This window comes from Pogona vitticeps, chromosome 2, assembly GCF_051106095.1.
Source record: "Pogona vitticeps strain Pit_001003342236 chromosome 2, PviZW2.1, whole genome shotgun sequence".
NCBI lineage: Eukaryota > Metazoa > Chordata > Lepidosauria > Squamata > Agamidae > Pogona > Pogona vitticeps.
In genome coordinates, this window is record NC_135784.1 from 158,874,975 (window position 1) to 158,896,875 (window position 21,901).

The 21,901-nt window shown below is 46.2% G+C and overlaps 1 protein-coding gene across 2 annotated transcripts in view; it reads left to right on the forward strand.

Moving 5' to 3' along the window:
• Positions 1-21,901, forward strand: part of LMBR1L (limb development membrane protein 1 like) — a 37,184-nt gene that overhangs the window by 6,144 nt on the left and 9,139 nt on the right. For both annotated transcript variants that reach the window (XM_020783076.3, XM_078385178.1), the window contains exons 2-10: positions 10,645-10,729; positions 14,497-14,527; positions 15,345-15,484; positions 16,913-17,016; positions 17,121-17,247; positions 18,558-18,626; positions 20,243-20,307; positions 21,550-21,625; positions 21,739-21,822. In XM_020783076.3, the coding sequence (XP_020638735.2) occupies positions 10,645-10,729; positions 14,497-14,527; positions 15,345-15,484; positions 16,913-17,016; positions 17,121-17,247; positions 18,558-18,626; positions 20,243-20,307; positions 21,550-21,625; positions 21,739-21,822 (781 nt within the window). The remainder of the gene's footprint in view (positions 1-10,644; positions 10,730-14,496; positions 14,528-15,344; positions 15,485-16,912; positions 17,017-17,120; positions 17,248-18,557; positions 18,627-20,242; positions 20,308-21,549; positions 21,626-21,738; positions 21,823-21,901) is intronic.

Here is a 21,901-nt window from a genome sequence, read left to right on the forward strand (position 1 = left end):
AGCAATTGCAAAAAGTCAATGTCTAGCGAAAAAACTGTCATGCGGGGTAACGGCCTAGTGAGGCACCACTGTACATAAAAATCAGCTTAAGACTGTATTCACGAAGGCTTAAGACTTTTTGAAATGGTCAGACAAGTAGACGTATTCAGCTAGCTTGAGGGAAGTCAGGTCAGAGGTGAGTCCACCATTGTTATGATCTCTGTACAGAGCGACAGCCTCCACGCGCTGTTGCATGTAAAACTGGAGTTTGTGAACCATGGCTCCTCTCCGGATGGCGGAACAGAAATCACGGAAGTGGCCTTGGTGATATGTTTGTCTCATTGGCTGGCAAGCACACAGCCAGGCATCTTGGCAAACAGCTGTGACCATTGACATAACTTCTGTTCCACGTGTCACAATTGCAGGAGGAGACTAAGTTATCATGTCTTGCACAAAGAGACACAGGTCCTGAAACTACATTTGTGATTTCCCTTTGTGAGCACTTTTTTTAAGTTTGCCAAGGTGCGCTATGCTGATTGTTCCAGAGTTTTTCCTGCAGTCATGACCAGTCTTTGTTGCAACTTGCAGATTCAGTGGTTGGCAGTAGCCTCTGCAACAACAATTAAAATAGTGGTCCAGGTAGCTCATAGAGGCTGTGACAATCCACATTTCTCTGAATCACTCCTTCACCATCACTACTACTGAGAGATAAAATCAAGCTACTCTGGCAGGATCATGCTGGGAGCACATCAGAGCACCCCTAGCCACTCCTTCGCGGTTTATATATTGCTGTATGCCAGTGATGCCCAACTTGGGTAGCTCAAGTGTTCTTGGACTGCAGTCCCCAGAAATCCCAGCAAGTACAGCTGCTGGCAAAGACTTCTGGGAATTGTAACCTGGGTTACCCAAGGTTGGGAACAACTGCTGTACAGCATCTTCCCCAATTTGGCATTCTCCACTTCTGTTGCACTACCTTTCCAAAGTTTGTGCCGTATGTGTGTGTGTGTGCGCGTGTGCATGCATGTACCTGTGTGTACATACATATGTACAGTATGTACTGTAGCTCTCAGAATCACACAACTGCCTGAGGGATTAATCCAGAAATGACTTTTCCAAACTCTTCATTCCAACACAGCTGGAAAGTAACAGATTGGAGGTGGGCGGGTAGGGGACTCTTCTTTAAATCATTCTGACCCCTTTAATGGGGATGGAATGTCAAGCTCTACGTATGTGCCTGGTAGCCAGTGCTCCCCAAATTGAGAGGTGGTTGTGATGTTCATCTAATAATGCAGCACTGGCGTGATTACCCAATCAAAAAGAAGGGCGTTCTTCCTGTTAGCCACCGGGAACTGATGTGAGCCATCCCATGACTCTCGTGCAGGCAAATGTGCTCTGAGATTAGCCTTTCTGTGTGAACTTGCTGATGCTCTGGTTTTGTTGCTCATTCTTTGAAGAAAATAGATCGGGGCTTGTGGCCATCTATGCCAGACGCTTTGGCTCGTGGATAATGTTGAATGGATAATGGATAATGTTGAGTGCGACCGATTTGACATGTCAGCCGCTGGGATTCCCAACGCAGTTGGTTTTGCGGCAGCTGAATGGGCCCTTTTTATTATAGGCAGCCCTTGGCTCTGAGAAGAGCTGAGGCAGCAACTCCTCTGGCTGCTCCTGCCCCCAAGTGTGTCCAGCACACGGAGGCCCATCTGCCAAGCTAGTTGGCAACAGCGGCCAACTGGAGGTGGGAGGGGAGGGGAGGGAGTCCTGTGAACAAAACAACTTGGCTTGCGGTTTCCCTTGGCAAGTCTCTGGGGAGAGGGGAAGAAGAGATACAGTATGGGGAAAATACATTTCCCATGAAATGTAACCATCATCATCTTAGAACTGCGAAGCTGGAGGGACCCAGCTCCTGTCGAGGAGGCACAGCGGAGAATCAAACTCCCAGTCTCTGCCGCCAAAGACGTCAACCATCAGCTCATCCAGAGCATCAGAAGTCAAATGCTTGCCCTGGAAGCAGAAATGAGAACCTTGATATCTTCCTTGCCTCGGCTCACAATTCTTCATAAGGCAGCTACTCACATTTCCTGCCTTTTCAGTGCCTTGCTTCAGTTAGTTTGCAGTACCCTCCTGTATCAGTGAGGTGGAAGACCACAGTATCCTGCTCTTTTTGTGTCACACATCCCAAGTTGTCACTGATTTCTTTTTTCTTTTTCTTTTTTTAAAAATAAATTTATTAAACAAACAACCGACCTAAACAACATAAATTGTCACTGATTTCCTGGCTGAGCGAAAGTCCCATACAAGGCTGGGTGTAGTCTACGATTCTGCGATAGGATTTCAGCTCTTGGGTCAGTGGGATTTACATGAGTGCTTACTCACCATTTGGCTATTGATTCAGTGATACTCTTCTAGTTGGAACTATGAACTGGGTTTAGGTCCGTGTTTCTAACTAGTTACATTGTTAAAATCCTGGCTTGCAAGTTTAAAATTCTGATTGAAATATTTTTGCTGCTATACCTTAGCAATCATTAACTCAGATCTAGATGTATAAATAATCAGTCTAAAATACAGTGTCCCCATAATCTTCAGTGCTTTGCAACAGGGCTAAGCAAATGTCAAACTTTCAGGATCTAGATCTACCAACTGGAGTCTAATAGAAAAGGCAAACACTTGAAATTAAACAATACTAACCCCAGAAATTGGCATTGAATGTGAGAACGTAATGGAGAGCGCTGTCCTTTCGCAAACAGTGAGACAATCCCTGTCTTTAGTTTGGGAATACTTTTGCTGGGTTACCAAGATGTTACAAATAAGGTGCATTTTTTAGTTCTTCACAACCCAAAATGGTGAAAAATGAAACTGGGCAGATCTACAGGTGCCTCCCCTCACCATGATTGGGATTAGATATGTCAGAGTTGTATAATTTGTGCAAAAGAGCAAAAGACATTCTTTCCTTACACAGCATTTGAAGAGCTTCACCTATCAAGCAAGTTGGGTCTGAATTTCACATGTGAGGCCTTTGGAGCAGCTCTGTGAAGGGCGAATTCTGTCACTGTCAGGTCCAGTTCTCTTTTAAAAACCTTCATGTCTGTGAATATTTCTAGCATTCCTTTCTCTATCATTTTGAATTCTAAGAGAGATCCTGAGACATTTATCTCTCTCTTTTTCCTCTTATTTTTTTACATAGACATCTTCTCTGAAAGAATCATTCCCGTTTTGTTTTATGTGCAAATATTGTTGGAGTGGCTCAGCCTCTGTTTGAGACCATGGATTTTGGGCTTTGTGGTAGCTGGCTATGTTTAAGTGTATTGTTTATTCACTCGTTCCCAACCTTGGATAACCCAGGTATTCTTGGACTGCAACGCCCAGCAGCCTTCACCACTAACTGTGCCAGCTGGGGTTTCTGAGAGTTATGAACTACTGGTTTATATGGTAATGGTGAGTGTATTGTTTGAAATGTGTTTGTTGGGTAAGTATGTATTTGGAAGGGGTGAGTGAGGAGCGTGGAATGGTTCTGATTGGCTCTGCGAAACGAGGGAAGTTGAGTGTTGGTTGAGTTTTTGGAGGATTCAATTGAGGGGTGGGGAGAAGTTGGTATTTTACAAGAGAATTGCTGGGAGTTTGAGGGGGAGACAAATGAAAGATTGAACAATTGTGCTGCACACATCTAAAACCGAGGCGTACGTAAGATTCTCTGGACGCTGTTGTTTTAATAAAAACAAATGCAAGCTGAGTGGTATGAATCTCAATACCTGAGGGCTGGCTATAATGAGGGTGTTATAAGGGCTTGAGGGAAGGGCCAAGGAGAGAGAGAGAGAGAGAGAGACATGAGGGCAACTAAAGATTGGTGGCAGTGAAAGAGGAAGAGAGGAAATAAGTGAAGATAGTTAAAGAAAACATGTTTATTCCTGTGGTTTTTAAAAGAGACCATTACCTAAATAGTCCAAGGGATGAGACAGAAGAAGTTTTGACATCAGTTGATGAGAGAGGGGTTCACTTGGGTATTGGCAGGAAAGCTGCTTGTTTTCTTGGTGCTGTATTTCCTTCCCTCCCCCAATCACACTCTGAGCTACGGTGTGAAGTATTTTTATCTCCTCTGTCCCTCTGCCCAGCTGTAAAGTGGCCAAGGGTCCCGGAGAAACACCTTGCCTCAGCAGAGACAGCGTGGAGCTCTAGGCCTGAACTTTCAGCTTCCGATCCTTGGCCTTGCCTCAAGCCTGGGCTTCTGCTGCTGTGTGTCTCCAGTATCTCTGCCAGGAGCCTTAAAAACCCTTGCCAGAGGTCAAGAGCAATCAGGAGATGCAGGTTTCTTGCAGGGTTTAGCATTCAGATTGTTCCAAGATCCCAGCTGATTGGGGCTGAGAAGGTGCTAGCAGTGCCGATGCTTCTGTCAGTCCGCGATTGCTCTGCCAGATCTTAGGGAAACTGCCTTAAATTTATTCATGAATTATACTGAGTCAAAACTTGGCCCTCTTGTAGGAAATGGGTGTTGCATTAAAACATATGTCAGGGGAGGTGCTGGTGGACTTAAAGGACTAGACATGTGCTTTTTCTTCAAGCCTGCATCTCTCACAATTATGGGAAAGCATCTTTATTTATTTATTTTCATCTAAATGGAACTTTTGATGAGTTCTAGCTTGGAGTAGTTTGTTTCTAATGGGTCGTACCATTGTCCCCTCTTTTTAAGGGGGGAAATTTTGCTGGAAGGACAGCAGTAGACCCAAAGCAGCCATCCAGGTCCTGTAGGAGTGCAACCCATGGGATTCTCCACCACTGGCTCTATGGATTTGGACTGAGGGGAGTTGCATCTTTGTGTTTTCATTGTGTAGATTAGCCACATGGGGATGGGGCCGGGGCACGGTGGGGGAAGGCCCCTTTTGGCTTCATAGTCAACCGTCATGCATTATGGAGATCTGCAGCAAAGTGAGGCAGTCTGTTACAGAGTTAACTCTCCTATGTTCTGAGCCCTGGTTCTTGCTGCCGAGTTCTTGCTTTGCCCACCCTAAGACCTGACAACGGAGTGGCTTGGAGAGGAGCCATTCTCAACATGGGGCCATGGGGCACCCCGAAGGACCCTGGACATTTTGAAGGGGGCTACGGATAGAAAACAATTATTCACACATACATCTTACAAGGTTTGTTATGCAAATTGTACCGTTCCTGATTTGGCCTCTCTTTCGTATTGTGTTTATGGCCATGGCCCAAAAGAAGGTTGTGAATGGCCAGACTAGGGGACTTGAAAGGGGCTGCAGATGCCTGCGAATGTAAAAAAAACAAAAACACAATGTCTTTGCTTGTAGCTAGAGTGGGCAAAGCGTGTTTGTTGGACTATAGCTCCCATCACCCCTAATCAGGATGGATGTGATGAGGAGTTCCAGGGATTGTAAGCCATCTGGAGCAGTGGTCCTCAACCTTGGGCCTCCAGATATTCTTAGACTTCAACTCCCAGAAATCCTAACCAGCAGAGGTGGTGGTGAAGGCTTCTGGGAGTTGGAGTCCAAAAACATCTGGAGGCCCAAGGTTGGGGAACACTGATCTGGAGGGTTACACCTCACTCTCTCATGGCATCAGGGCAAGTTCCGCCTTCCAAAAAGAAGCCATGCTGGTGCTAGTCCTCGGGACCAAACAAAAAGGTTTTTTGGGTGGGGGAGCAATGCATGTCAGGAGTAGCACATCTTGGGTGGGAAAAGGCACTGCAACCTGACGACAGGTCAGCATTCCTCCCTGATACGCAGCCAAGCTAGGAGGTGTTTTGCCATAATCTTCCAGCCTTTGACCCTCTCGGTACAACATTTGAAGTTGGAATTAGGCTGTTAATATTTGTCTGAAGTGTCTACGTGATATGTGGGAGACTCCTTTGGGGCAAAGGGAGCAATGCTGAGCTTGCTAAATGACAGCGTGTCCAAGGAAGACCAGCTGAGAATAGATGAGAAACCCAGGTCCTGTGAAGAATAGCTGAAAAGGACTGAATGTATGAAGAGCGTAACTTATAGAACACAGTATTTCTCTAGGATGGGAGATTAAGGGGAGAGGGGATAGCAGTCCTCAAATAACTGAAGAGCTGTTGATGGGTTCTCTGTTGCTTGAGGGCAGGGCTACAAGCACTGGGTGAGAACTGCAGGGAGACAGATGTTGGCCAAACATTAGGATAAATTAATAGAGAGCTCTTCTGCCAGCGGAACACAGACTGCCTCTGAAGCTGGGGTGCTTCCCTTCGCTGGAGGTTTTTAAGCAGAAGCTCAATAGCTGTCAGAGGTGCTGTGGGCCATGGAATGGGGACATGTGTCTTTCCAGATGTTGTTGAGCTACCCGGCATCATTCCTCCCTGGGATCTCCTGTGAGCTTCTCTGGCTGTTACAGAGAGATAATGCAGTAATTCAGTTGCCTTACAAGACAGGTCAGAAAGTTCTGAAAGATTTATGTGCTATGGACTTCAAGCAGAGGTAGGGAATTGTGGTCATCCAGATGCTGCTAGGTTGTAACTTCCATCAGCCCTAATCAGCATAGCCAGTGACAAGTCCCTCAACATCTGGAAGGCCACAAGTTGCCTAGAGAAGAAAACTGGCTTAAAGGAGGAAAATGCTCATATCAATGAGTCCACCTCTTAATCTTGCCATTTCGAGATTTTATCCTCTTGTCATTTCATCCAGTTAGTTCAACACAAGTCTTAAGTTCTTGGCAAGTATCCTGAATACTTCTTTCCTGCTCCCCCTCTTACTCTTAAAACTTGGGAGCAAATAACCATCAGTTTTAAATCGAAACTGTCCACATTCTGTGCTAAAGAAATATGGGGTTCTGTTATGTTATGAGGTTGCAAAGATTTTTCCACAGCTTTGCCCTTTCTTTGTCAGTGGCCTTTTGACCAGGTGCCTAGTTTGTTGTTGAGGAAGTCGACTGGAAGGGTTGCCTAAATGGATTTGTTTTGGATAGATGTGTTTCCTTCCTTTCCAATCTGAAACATTAACTGTAGGGCATATTTTGGAAAATGTGGAATAATGCAGCCAACTTAGCCTGCTGTGCTACAAAGCCCTCTGCCACACCACCTCTCAGGCAGGAAAATCCAGCCTACAAAGCGCAGGATGTCAGGTGGCTTAGAAGGACCGGCACGCCCATTTCCCTTGGGTGTTTTGTGGAACAACATTTTGGAGGGGAAAAGGATTGTCTATATAAAGCAGGAGTCCCATGGTTGGGGACATGGGAGAATAACAATTGAAGGGAGTGACTGGTATGGCTTGATAGCTCGGTGGTTGAGATATCTGGTTGCGCAGCCAGAGGCTGGGATTTGGATTCCCCACTGTGACAGGGGCTGGGCTTCGTGATCCATAGGGCCCTTTCCTGCCCTGCAGGTCTGAGAGAGTCTGAACTCTACAGTGCTCGTCTCCTAGTTTCTACAGAGCTTGGGATGTCAAGGTGGCTTCTGGGAATTGTGCTCCAAAAAAGTCACATATCCAAGCTCTTTCTTGGTCTCTAAAAGTGGTTCTTGACAATCTCTTTACTTCTTTCCCTTTGTATGTCTGCTGCCCAGATTCTTTCACTCTGTATGACTAAGGACTAGAAACATGATTTTAATGACAGCAATAATTAAAGATATAAAAAACTTGAAATGCTTCACTTACGTAACCGTCCCACACATCTAACCTGGATTATCCTGTGCCACTGACGCTGCTCCCTCAGGTGCTTATTATTCCACTTCTCTTGAGATCTGATGCAAGTCTAGAGTTTTTGTTTTGGCTGACAGGTTTTAAATCTTTAGCTGGCATGCTTTAGAAAGTTGGACAAGCCCCCATCATCATTTTCTGTGGGTCTGGCTTCTTTTCTATCAGTTGTTCTCTTCAGATCTCATTCAGATGGAGCCTTTGTTCCGCAGCTTGGCTGAGTCACCTGCTGGGGCTGCCCCCTTGCCCTCGGTTTCGCCCGTGGTCCTTGTGTGACAAGGTACCTTGCCTTTTTCTCCTCCCTCGTGCCTGCCCCTCCCGCCGCCTCCTTTCCTCCTCATCTTTGGTTGCTTCTACCCAGGTGCCTCTTTAAGGCACGACGGGAGCTGACTTGGATCCTGCACTCTTTCCCACTCACGCGGGACTGTGCTGCCCTGTTTGCCAGCAAAGTCCCACATCCCTCTACAAAGAACAGAGGGGGTTATGGTGGGCCCATTTTTGTGTCTGGATGTGCCCTCAGCACTCTCACTCTAGAGAGGGGAACCCAGGATTTTCACCCCAATTGCTAAGATCTACAAAACACTGGTGAAAGTGCTGCTGACCATCTCTCAGCGCTTGTTATGAAATCGCTTTCCAATGGGTAGTTCTAGTGCTGACAGTCTGAGCCTGCATATATTTTGATTCCAACTCTCAACAGTCCAAGCTGGCAGGACCAGTGGGAGATGATGAGATCTGGAGTCCAAAACATTCAGAAAGATACTCATTTGCCTGATTCTGGAATTTGACGTGCAGTTGTTAATACTTTGAAGAAAACAAGACCAGTTCAAGGTCTCAGTACCTCCATTTCTTTCTTATTCCAACCCAGGTTTTTCTTATTAGTGGTGTCAGCTGCAACAACAAACATTCTGTGTTCACTGAAATTGCCCAGTCCTCTGTCTTTCTCTTGCAGAAGCTTACCGTTGTTGCTGTTGCTCCCAGGGCTGTTCATATTTCCCTCTTGTGTATAGCTGGTGCTTTTGGAGGACTACAGCAGAACCAGCACTCCCAAGATGGAATTCACATTCGTATGTGATTGTCCAAGATGGTCCGGGGAGTTCCTCTTTATGCTGGGTTCACACATACTGATCCAAATCCTGCCGCTTCGCATAAAACAAATTGTAACTTTTGACCCATTTCCCTCTAGCAAACAACCCGTCCCTGCCATGATTCTCAGGCGTGCATACGCTGGCTTGGTGTGTCCATGTGCACACCCCAAGAACTGCAGTGGGGATACTTTGTTTGTCAGGGAGAAATGGACCCAAAGCAATTCTTTGGCTTACGCTAAGCAACAGGATTCTGACTGTAGCATTTGTACAAAAATCCTCTGCTTTAAAGCCGTTCTATTGTTTTTAACCATGTCACTTTATATCCTGCAAACCTTTGTTGACAAATAATAGATTACTTCATTCATGTCCTTTCTTTTTTTTTTTAAGGGGTTGGGAATATGTCAGTGAGAGAGCAAGAGAGAGCTTCTCAATGAAAAGCGGCTTGATTTGTCAATACTGCCAGGCCCTGCCCTGCCCAGCAAGAACATTAAATGGCCTCTTCCTTGCTTAGACCTTGAGATCACAGTCTTGTGTTGCCAATTTAATGTTCACCCTGAATTGGGCAGGAGGAAGGTGGACTGTTTGCCATGTTCATAGGAAGTGGCAGGCAAACAGGCTAATTCTCAGAGTTATCCTTGCCTTGTTCTCCTGTCCATGCACTTATGCTGATGAATAGAACATGGGATCTTTATTCCAAATGTCACTTGGTTGTCTTTAACCTAAGCCTCTGCTATGTAAATATATTGAAGAAGGCGGTATACCTTTTTCTAAAACAAAGAAAGTAGGTTACTGTGCAAGGCTATGCTGTGGCTGAAACAGCTGTGACCTCAATTGAAAGCATGTTCTGATAGAGTTAAAGCACAACCCATCTAATCTCTTCCCATAAATCTCTCCTTTCATAATGAATTTAAAAGATGAATTTCTTCCCTTGCTTTTGAAATCCTGGGTACTATAAATGGGCTGGGAGTGGAATAAGCTGGGATTTGTGGGTAAGGAGAGGGAGGTTTGGCATCTGTTCTGGGAAATAAATGGGGATTACAGGGGTTCATCTGTTTTATCACTTGGAGGCTTAATGGTAGAATAGCTTCTAAGCACAGATTGCAAACAGAGATTATAGGGCAGAGAGGTGGTTTGCTGCAGTTTATGGTCACTTGAGAACAGCCTTGACTATTTCCTCCTGTTTTCCTCCCTTTCTCTCTACTACTTTTCCCGTTTTATGATTGTCCCTTGCCACCCAAAAGGTGGTTCTGAACATCTGTTCTCCTGAAATACCCACGATTCCTGGACTCTTCCTACCAGGAGACCCTCTACGTTTGGTAGCTTATGCCTACTGTCCTCATCACTGTCATCACCTCATCCTCAAGGTGTTGTTTTTTTCTTGGATCCTAGCCTACATGTTTACATCCAGTAGGAAATGATGGCAGTTCTTTCCCTTACAACAACAGCATCCTCCTTTTGGCGCAGGCAGCTTCTGGATCATACTGTTCTGGCCGTACTTTTTAAATTGGTACTTGAAAAAGTGCATAGTGAATAACCCTGGTGAAACTGGGGAGGAAGTGCTTCAACTTCCAGTCATATGAAATCCCATCAAGATTTATTTTCGGTGACATTAACAGTGGAGTACTTGCAATATGGTGGGTTCTAAAGGGGACATGATGTTTTCAGCTGGTAATGAGAAAGAGAAGAACGTATCAGTGGTCTCTTGAAACCAGAGCTTAGAAAACCACCTGGCTGGCTAGATTCTAGAATTACAGTCTCTGTCTCTCTCCACACACACGTCTATAGCTTTATTAAGATCTGATTGGAATTCATGTGACAAACTGGGTGTGCTTGAGATGGTTTGCCTGTCCATATATCTGACAGTGGGGTAGTTGAATGTTTAGCTTCTTTCTGGGACTGCTGACACGTGCCTCTTTGTCTTCCTGCAGATCTGTGCTCTTCTGTTTGCCAGCCTCTACATCCTGTGTTACTTCATCTTAACCCGCTTCAAGAGACACACAGACTTCACCACAGGTAAGTGGGGGAGAAGGCAGGATCCTGTATGAACGGGTCCCAACTTTTCTCGTTAACATAGATTTCTACATTGCACATTTGGCTTTGTTAGGGGAGCTGCCGAGAGAAAAGACTGAAAACAGGGTGGATTTTTTTAAAAAATGATGTTTAAAAATCAAGTTGATTCAAATCATGGTTTAAATAAAAATAATTTTTTAAAAAAAATTTAAATGTTGAAAATCTGATTTTAAAAAAATAAATCATGATTTTAAATGTGATTAAATCAAATCCACTCTAGTTAAAAAAAAAGTGTACTGTGAGTATCAACAAGCTAGGTTTCTCTTCCTCATTTCAGAGTGGTTTGCTCACAGAACTAGGCGGCAGAAGTGAATATAGCTTCTACCCACTATATTTTCAGTCCTGCCTATCTTGGGCCAGGACTCCTGGCTGTGGCAAACGTTTAAGCAGTTATACTGAATCCCAACCCCAACCCCATCCCACCCACCCCCCAAAATGTTTCTCCTTGCTGGATCATGAGGATCTCAGTCGGTCCCTAACACAAAAACCCAGGCCACTCTGCTTGCCTTCTTCCTTTCTGCCTTAAAGGGAATGCCCCCTTCTCCTCCCTGCCAAGTATACCAGTGTTACACCAGGGCTTCCTATCTAAGACTGTTTGGCTTGCAAACGACAACAAAGCCCAGTCTGTGGCAACCCCTTCCCTGCTTCAAGGACAGTGTTGACAATGTTTACAAAGGAGAGACAGAGAGAGAATCTGCTAGCTCTCCCTCAGTGCCCTCAAAATAAGCTCCGTTGGGCTTTATCATGTGTTGACTTTTGTGCAGAAGTTAGAAACTACCAGAAACAAATATCTCTTCCCCAGGTGGTTTGGCCTTGGAGAAGCCATGGTTCCCCAGAGTCTGGCATTATTGCAGCAGCTTTGCTTTCTTGCTCTCTTGCTCTCATGTATATATATATATGAGAGAAGGAGCAATATATAAAGTCTCTCTCTCTCTCTCTCTCTCTCTCTCTCTCTCTCTCTCTCTCTCTCTCTCTCTCTCTCTGTGTGTGTGTGTGTGTGTGTGTGTGAGTGAGTGAGCGAGCAAGCCAGCCAGCCAGCCAGCCAGCCAGCCAGCCCCTGTGGAAAGGCCTTTTTCCTTCAAATGGCAGTTTGTTGCTGTTAGCATTAGTTGCCTTGGCAGCCGTTGGCCTAGGCAATGTGAGAACAACATTCTTTGTGAGCCTTCTCTAATCTTCAAATAAGACATGAACTGGTTCAGCAATTTCTGGCTGGAAACAGCTTCTCAGGCACAAAGTATGTTGCGGGGTTGAGGGAAGACGCTTTCACAACAAGGGAGCTGCTACGGAAAAAGTCCTGCGCTTTGTGTGCGTAGAAGATTCTCTGCCAGAAGGCTGAGTTTCAGCATGGAAATAGTCAACGCGCGGGTGGGAAACTGTCGCCCTAATTGCTGTTTTGAACAATGGTTTCCAGCATCCTTCACCCTTAGTTGTGTTGGTTAAGGCGACTGGGGGGTTGGATCCCATCCACATCTGAGGGGCCGCAGCTTCCTTCACTCGGGTCAAAAGGAATGTTGGCTGTAGAAGTGATGACACGGGGGTAATTTTAATCAAAAATTGCTCATGTTTAAATTTTTATTGCGGAACAAATGCTATTCTCCTGATAGTATTACTGCCTTGCACCAAATCCCTTCAGGGCTGGAAGCCTCACAAATTCCTGGTTTCCCTAAAGGAGTCAAAATGTAGCACTGGGATGGGGAAGCACCAGGCTGCCAGACACGGAGAAGACAGAGTAGACCTCTCTTCCTTTATGCCAGACACGGGACTGTGGCTCCCAGAAGCCTCCACAGTTCAACACATCTGGAGTTCACTAGGCTGGGAAAGTGAGCCCTACGGGGGCTAAAAATCCTGTTGCTTAGTGTAGTAGTAACACACAAAGGTTAGGCCCATTGAATCAGTGGAACGTATGAAGGAGTTGACTCACCACATCTCCATTGATTCAATGCATCGACTCTAATGCCGTTTACTAGGCTAAGCAACAGGATATTGGCCACTGTGTGAGAAGCCAGGTGTCCACTGTGTGTGCCTTGTAGTTGGCATGGATACTGAGGAGACCATCTGCTCTCTGAAGGACTTAACACTGCTGCAGAACAGGGTGAAAAGGGTGATTGTTCCACCGTTTCCCATTTAAAGGACTGCCGTCCAGTTAAAGCAACCAGAGGATTATGCTGGTTGCATAATATTCTAGTATTAGGATCTTTGTCTTCATAAAATGGGTCCCTTGTAGTTAATGAGTCTTTCCTGGGGGGTCAGTCCCAATCCGCTACACAAGCCTCTCACTTTTCTATTCCTGATTGTTCGTGACCACGAAGCAACAGATTTTGCTGATCCCAAGAACTTCTCTCTCCTGCTTCCACCACCATTCTTTTATGGGACTGCTGTGTGTTTTAGCGGCAGTACCATTCTGATCCTGTAGCAAGGACTTGCACAGAAGTCAGCTTGTTCTCCAGAAGGGCCACACAAAGGGCTTGGCGCTTATCCTTGCTTGCGGAGTGATCTGGAGAGACCTGCATGGAAAATGCATTATTTGAAGGCTTCCTAGTTGAGCTCTATCTACCTTTGCTCCATCCTAGGACTGGAGCCTTCCAGGTGTCTGCCCTTGGACTGCTGCTCTCAGCATCCCTCGCCATTGGCTGATGGACACTGTAGTCCTATAATATTGGAAGGTCACCTTTTCCCCAAACTTGTGCTACAACCAAAATGACTTTTTGGCTTTTTCCAGCCATGTTGCAGATCTGCTTATAATACAAGCCTAATCTGCAAGGCACTCTTGTTTAGCAATAGCGGGAGAAACTGGTGTTCAATTACCTGCTTGGCCATAAAGGACAGGGCTGGGATGAGAGTGTTCAACTAGGTTCAAAACCTTATTTGATTGTGAAACCTGTTGGGTGACATTGGGCCCATTGTAGTATTTCAGAATGGCTTATCTCATAGGGCGTGGTTTTAAAGATAAACTGGGAAGAAGTACCTTGGGTTTATTGCAAAGAAATTTGGGATGTATATATAACCAATAATTAAAAAAAATAATTTGTCAATATGAATACAGTGAGGTCTTGACTTAAGAACGGCTTGAGTTAAGAACATTTTGACTTAAGAACCACTCTCATAGGAAAATATTGACTTGACTTACATACTTAGATTTGAGTTACGAACTGAAAAAAAACCACGTGGGAGGCAGGGAAAGTGCAAAATTTGAACTTTCAGTTAACTGTTGGCCAGTGAAAAGGGTGCCTGTCTGCTTCCTCACTCCTCCCAGCGTTTAGAGAGTGGATTGGGAGACAGTCTTCGGACTGCCTGGTACTGCCTGGACTGTATTTTCCCTGCCTTCCCTGAACCTTTCTTGACCTAAGAAAAAAAGAAACAAAATATCCCCCTCTAGTGGTCAAAGGCAGAATAGCAGCTTCCCATTAGTTTCTATGGACGGAAAAGAGCAGATACGGATCAAATGGTTTTCAATGCATTCCTATGGGAAATGCAGATTTGACCTGAGAACTTTTTGACTTGAGAACCGCCTTCCAATACGGATTAAGTTCTCAAGTCAAGACCCCACTGTAAATAAAAACCATAGGTCGGGTTCAGAGAAAATAATTGTCCCCTCCCTCTATAATACATTTGGGAAAATAAATATAGGGGGTGAGGCTGCCATGTATGCCCCCAACTTAAGCACCCTGGGATATGAATGTAGCAATAATGATATTTTTCCTCTTTCTTAGTTGATGAAGATGCTGCTGTCAACAGAATTGCGTAAGTTCCTTCCCTTCCCTTTCTCGTCTCTGCTGCTGACTCTTAACATCCTTTCCCCCTCTCTTTTCCCCTCCTGCTTTATCTCATTGCCGTATTTTGCCATTGATGGTTTTGTCAGACTGTTTTAAAGCTGAGGTAAAAATAAGACTGAAAAATCCAGGGGAAGTGCAACCAGTCTCTTCCGCCCCCTTCATGCCTCTGTCTCTCTGCATTTAGGGAGGCGAGTGGAACAGTGTGCTCAAAATACTCTTTGAGGATATGGAAAAGAGGAATAAGTAGCCAGGGGAAGCCATTACACACACACACACACCCCGAACTGCAATTCCCAACATTTCCATATTGACTTGGGATTCTGGGAGTCATTGCTGCAACAAATAACTTTCCGAAGTGTGGATGTAAATGTGTTCCTTTAAATACAGGCAGCAGTTCTAGGGAATGGGATTGTATTTAATTGCTGAAAATGTTAATGGTCCCAAAAGAATTCAAAGAATGGTTGCCCACATTCTTCAGATCTTAGACGCTCTTGGGCTAAGGTGTGTGGGAGTGCCTGTGTATGTACATGCATGTGCGCACACACACACACACCACCACCACCACCATTTGGGGAAGGAGATCTTTTTACAACCCCCCCCCCCCCCCATTATTTTGAGGCTCGGAAGTTTAGGGAGTCTCCGGTAGGAAGGATGTTTTTCCCCCACTGTGGCTCTGCAGAAGGTGGCCTTCCTTCCTTCCTTCTTTCTTTCTGGGAGAAGGGAGTTTGGAGGGGAGGCACTGACCAGAGACCCCCGGCCCATCCCTTCGTTGCTCTCTTTCTCAGGTTGTGGCTGTGCACCTTCACCTTGGCGGTGTCCCTAGGGGCTGTCCTCCTCCTGCCTTTCTCCATCATCAGCAATGAAGTGCTGCTCTCCTTTCCGCAGAACTACTACATCCAGTGGTTGAACGGCTCCCTCATCCACGGTGAGCTATGGGGGTCTGCGTCCGCAGGTGGGGGCTTTGGCGAGAAGCCCCCTTGTGCTGGAGAAGCAAAATCTGTTCTGCTTACAAGGGCAGAGGGAGGTGGAGGAGCTGCAGGATTCAAGAGGCTCTTCAGTAGTAGCCAGGAATAAAATTTACCGAATGCATTAAATCGAGGTGGATAACTTATGGCCCCTTCAGATGCTGGTGGATTACAATCCCCATCATCCATCCTTATGTGCTGTCTGAGGGTAGTGGGAATTGGAGTCCCTCATCATCTGGCAAGGTGCACATCTCCCCCTCCCGATACATTCCATTACAGTGAAAATACAATGACTTGGCCTCTAGTACCTACATCAAGCTTTTAACAATCCAGTTTTGAATAGGTTTTTTTGATGGGGAAGTAGAGAACAGCTTAATAAGGTTACTGTTTTTCAAACTGCAGTTCTGTGAAGGAGCTCTTCCACCTTTTGGAGCTGTCTGTCCCTAAGCTGAGCTGCCCTCATCCTTTTAAAATACCACTCTAGCTGTGTTCCAGCACTTATTACCAAATGAAGAAAGGCAGGTTTAAAAATATACTATTTATCAATTATAAGCCACTCCATGTAAAAAAAAATTTTTTTTAATGGTGTTACTGTAGTTTAAAACAAGACTGAAAATGTTTCAGTAAAAAGTAAAGAGAATCATATACAGTACATAAAACTGGATGGAATTTGATTTTTTTTTTTATTTTTTATTTGGTCAGGAAGGGTTAATTGGGGGAAAAACAAGTCTTTGGCAAGCATCAAAGCCTTATGTAGGCATGAAGCCGATCTCACGCTCAGAACAGTATTCTTCTGTAGGGTGCATGCTGATACACGCATGATGCTTGGTGGTTTTCAGGGGGGAACCCCTCCTCGGGAGGGTGCTGTGCCCTTCAAGTCAGTGGAGATATGCTGGACTATCTTTGCTGTCTTGAAAACATAAACGACATCAGAGCCCTCCAACTGGCACAGGACCGGTTGAGCCTGATGAGAGCCATGTCAGTATGTTTAGGTCTGGAACCTGAGCCGCTTGGGATTTGGTGTATGTTCTGTGGAGCCAGCACAGAAATGGTGCAAGTTGGTAATCCCAAGTACAGTAATTAGCAAGTGTATTTTCAGTACTGACCTGTCCATTGTTTCAGGGAGAGTATTCCAGCTTCCAAGAATATGAAAAGGCGCCTGGTAATAATTTGGAAGTGAACATAGCAGGTGGGGGGGGGGGTCCAGCTCTGAGTGAACGGCATGGGGCCCAGGTGGGTGGGCTGGGTGGGCGTTGTGGATGCTGTCTCCAGTTGTGGGAGCGGAGGGGCCTCTAGAACTGGCCGGGCAGGAACAGGGGCAGCTCCAGTAGGAGCTTAGCCCAGATATGTGCCTCTGTTTAAATCTGTTCCTCTCACTTTCTTCTTAGGACTCTGGAACCTTGTCTTCCTTTTCTCCAACCTCTCCTTGGTCTTCCTCATGCCCTTTGCCTACTTCTTCACGGAGTCCGAAGGTTTTGCGGGCTCAAAGAAGGTACCAGCTGCTCCTCAGACATCTACTCTTCCCTAACTGCTCTCAGTTTGGGTGTGTGTGGATGAATTAACCCCTTCTTTACTCTCCTTGTTTAATCTCTCCAGGGGATCATGGCCCGTGTCTATGAAACATTTGTGGTGCTGCTGTTGTTGACACTCCTAATACTTGGAATGGTCTGGGTTGCGTCTGCCATCTTGGACGACGATGCCACCAGCAGGGAGTCTCTCTATGGTGAGTGATCAGCTTGCCCTGTCGTTGGGCAGTCTGGAGGAACAGCCTCAAGTGGCCTAGGCTGGGAGATGACAAAAACTGGCCCACCTCAGCCGGAATCTGGCTGTTTTTCTCTGTTGGAAAATGACCCCCCCACTCCCAAATAGTCTCCTGTCCTCATGTGGTGGGAGGTTTCCTACCACAACTAGTGCTGGAGCAAAATTTAACTGCCCGTTTGCTTCTTTATGTGGAATGTGATGAGATTCCATTTTCTCCTTTGATTCAAACAACACAGCCAGAAGGAGCTTTCCCCAACCTGGCACTCCTCCAAATGTGGTCAGCTACAACTCCCATCACCCCACCCTCTTTCTGATGAGGGTGATGATATTCCATGATGGTTGGATTGGTGTTTGTTAGCAAAAGGCTGCCATAGAAGAATGGGCTGGACCACTGGGACCTCTGGATTGTGCCACATGGTCTTCTTTCCTTTAAAACAAATTCAGGGGAAAGTAGAACGGTGGGATTATTCTCTGCTGCTGAAAAGGGGATTTGAATTCCCTCAGCTTCTGTAGGCCTACTGTTCTTTCTTCTGTGTCATGCCAACATGTTTCTTTTTTTAGAAAAAAAGACCTTTAATTAATTTATCATACAATGTTATCTGCAATAACATCCAATTCATAACAAACCTTACAGGGTGAGATAAAAGGATTACAAAGGCTGGAATCCTCCTACGTGGTGTAATGTTGCATAAGAGGGTTTCGGCCCGTTGTTGTGCTCATTTGAATATATCAGTGTATGATGAGGGGGGAGATATAACCCCTTTATTTGAGTCTACAAAGTTTGTAAATGGTTATCAGGTTTTGCAAAATTGTGTGCTGTCACCAGTTCCTCGTAGAGTCTGGACTTGAGCGGTTATCTTTCGTGTAAGTGCAAAAGACAGTAGGATCCCCGGCATCTGCAAGGGATCGGTTCTGTGATCTGCCTTGGATCCCTGAAACCATGTCGTGTGTAGGAAGCCTACATATAACATAGAAGGAGGTGGGACAGAGGAGTCACAAGAGGGTGCCTTTGTATGTTGTACATAGTGTTGCAGTCGACCGCAGGAAAGTGAAACCATGGGTACCAGTCCAGCAGATGGGAAGGGGTCCTGCTATACCAGCCTTTGGTATGCATACCAGTGGGAAATGGTAACATCCATCCAGCCTTTCCAATGGGATGCCATAAATCCAGCCTGGTAGCTAAGCGGAAAGTTGAGAACACCTGTTTATATCATAAATGTGCATTCCCGCCTCCCCTTTTAAACAATCTGATGTGTTTCTTTCAACCCGCAGACCTCTGGGAGTACTACCTCCCCTACCTCTACTCCGGCATCTCCCTGTTTGGTGTGCTGCTGCTCTTGTGTAAGTTGATTGGCTTTTGCATTGCTCTTCATTGGGATGCCGGGAAAGGGTGAGCAGGAGGGAACGGTCCAGGCCGGGCTGGAGCAAATGAGAGGTGATCACAAAGTGCGAACGGGCTGAAACTCTAATGGCCATTGTTGATTTTTGTTAGTGAGACCTGCTGACCATCTCTTGCCTAGGAAGCCATCTTGTGACGGGTTGCGTGCCTGCCGGTTTAACTCAGCACCGTCTCCTCTCCCAGAAGTGGTGGCTTTCTAGATGTTGTTGGACTTCAGCCACAGTCAGCCCCTGCTGGCGTAGCTGGTGGGGGATGATGGGAGCTGCAGTCCAGCAAGATCTGGAACAGTCAAGGGTACCCAACGCCTAGTCTGTTCAGCCTCCTTGCAGCAATCTGAGTAGAGAGGGATCTTTCTTAATCTCCTGCTCTTTGATCCTTTTAGCAGAAAATAGGAGAGAGTGAATTGGCCATTTTCTCTGTGCAGCGTGTGCGCTCTACCTGTGAGATACAATTCAAAATCTCTAGCTGCAGCAGTTGGGGGAATCTTGACTGCTGCGATGTATGCCATGTGGTGACAGTGGGGAGCGGGGGAGGAACCCTTTGTCCTGCGAAGGTGAAAGCCCTGCCTCAGCCCTTTTCTCTTATATATGATCAGGAGCTCCCCCCCCCAACTTTTTATGCCTTTGTGAAGAGTGGTTGTGATGTGAGTAAACACTGAATGTTGAGAGAAAGGAAGATAGCCGCTCCATTCGTTTTCTAAATTGCTGAGCCAGACCGTTGCATTTCCTGTCTGCAACCACATCCAGCGATATAAATTCAATTTTCTAGTATGGTCCGGGGGGGGGGGCGGGAATATGGTATGGCTTGAACACAGAGATAGCATGCTTTGGGTGGATGTGATTCACAGATGCTTTTGTATATAACTCTGCTTAGAAAACAAATGGACAAAAAAAAAATCAGAGCAATTTGAGAAGGAGAAATATTTTCTTGCCGCCAACAGACTGCAGGATTTGGAAAAGGATTTTTAAAAAAACAAAACAAAAAAAACCTCCCACTGGTAACAAATTAAAGGGAAAGTAACATGTCTACGGAATCTCTCCGCTTAGAAAAGATTCTTTTTGGAGTGGTATGTGTGTAAAAGAAAACCACACCTTTTTCCAAACTGTCTTTTGTTTAGCATGGTGTTCAGCCAACAACATAGTGTAGCCATCAAATCAGGGTGTGTCTGGCAGGACAAACTGTTTTTGAAGCTGCCTCGAATTCAGGCCTTTTTGGCGTTCCAAAAAGTCATGTTAATCAAAAAGGCAGAGATCATAGTGACCCTTTAAAGAGCCCTTCTACTGCAAAATGTGACAATTTGAGTACTCGGACTGCTCTGATTCCGCAGTGTTCCCAGAGCTGTAATTGGGTTTGGAAGCTGTTCTGCGTTTCACCTGGTTAGTCTGCAAGGGAAACGGCCGGCCGGGTTGTTTTGCTGATCTGGCCGCGCCTATGTGAGCAGCTCTTTCTTGAATATGGACTGTGGTGCCCCCTGCTGGCAAATGGGGTCTTGACGGATGCTGATGTCCAATTTTATCTCTCTCCTTCTCTCTCTCTCTCTCTCTCTGAACCTCCACAGTGTGCACACCCTTTGGTCTGTCACGTATGTTCACTGTTACGGGGACGCTGCTGGTGAAGCCCAGGGTAAGATCACAACTTGCCAGGAATAATGCAAAGATGAGGGTCGGGGGCACCATGCTTACCCCATCACGCTGGCATAGCTAGGAAAGAGGAATGGCAAGACAAGTAGCAGGAACTAAGAATACTGTAGTCTAAATCAGTGACTCCCAATGTTGGTTCCCCAGATGTTCTTGGACTACAACTCCCAGAAGCTTTCACCACCACCGGTGATGGCCAGGATTTCTGAGAGTTGTCGTTGAAGAATGCCTGGGGACGCAAGGTGGGCAGCCACTGGTCTAGATAAAGATGCGGGAATGTGCAGCTTCCCAGATACTGGTAAAGGACGGCTCTCCGTGATCATTCTCTGGGGCCCATTCTATGTGGGGCTGGTGGGAATTGGAGTCCAGCAATATCTGAAGGGTCAAAAGCTTACAAACTCTTGCCTGGACTCAACTGGCTAACAGAAGGTGCCGTTGGTGTGGAAGTAAGACTGCTGTCCAGTAGGTAGCTTGGGGGGGGGCTTTTTATTTATCTCTCCAGCCTGCCTTTCTTCCCTGTGATGGAGATTAAGACGGTACGCATGCGATTCTGAAGCAGTCTCCCACCCATGCCCTGACTTGACGACCTAGACCTGCTTACCTTCATCAAGAGGGCTGCATCTTAGAAGCCCAAGCTAGCACGGCTTTTGGCTTTGAACCAGCATCAAGCACAGCAAGAGGGGTGTCGGGAGACCACCTTAAGCAAGCTCTCTGTTGTCCAGCACAGCGCTGGACATCCAAGAGGAGGCAGGACCAGGAAGGGCTGTGTTGCCTTTGGCATCTCTTGGATGCTACCCAGGAAGAGGACCAGCCAGCTGCACATCAAAGCAGCAGCCCAATAATTGGGGAAACTGCTGCTATGAGGTGCCTACATGGTTTGCAGAATGTTCAAGCTCTGCCTCCACAGAGACGAGGGAGGGAAATTCCAGCTTTGTGGCTGAATAAAATACCCTTGAGGGTGGGCATGCTTTATCTGGTGAGGTCTCAAAAGCTTTTCAGGAGGGCAGCACAAGAGAGAGGTATTCAGCAAGAGTGCTGTGATCCAGGGTGCCTCGGAAAAGGGCTGCCATTAGCCCCCTGCCCTTAGCTCAGCCTTGTCAGAATGATTTATATGAAGAGGAGGGAAAAATGAGCAGATCTCTCTCCACGTTGGGGTTAAGATGGGCCGGGGAGGTGGCAGTGAAGGCTGTGGGTTCCTATATTTTATTCTCCATTTCTCACTTGGCAGCTTTTGGAGGATCTCGATGAGCACCTCAGCTGCACAAAGTTCGAAGAAGCTGCTGTTTCCCGGAAGATCAACTCTGGTAAGCGGCCAAACGATGGAGTGGGCGCTTGGCTGGGCTGGATTGGGTATCCAGTGAGGTTAAGCCAACCCTTGATCCCCACCTGATTCCCCCCCCCCATCTTCATTCCACAGGGAAAACCTCCTGCTGGCTCAAGTTTGATATGGAAGTCCTGAGGCAACAATATCTAGCAATTCATGCCCACAGGATAACTCTGGGTAAGTGCAAAAAGGGAGTGGGGTGCATTCACTCTTCTCTTCAAGTGGGTCAGCCTTTACTGAGCTGTGGTGCCTTCCC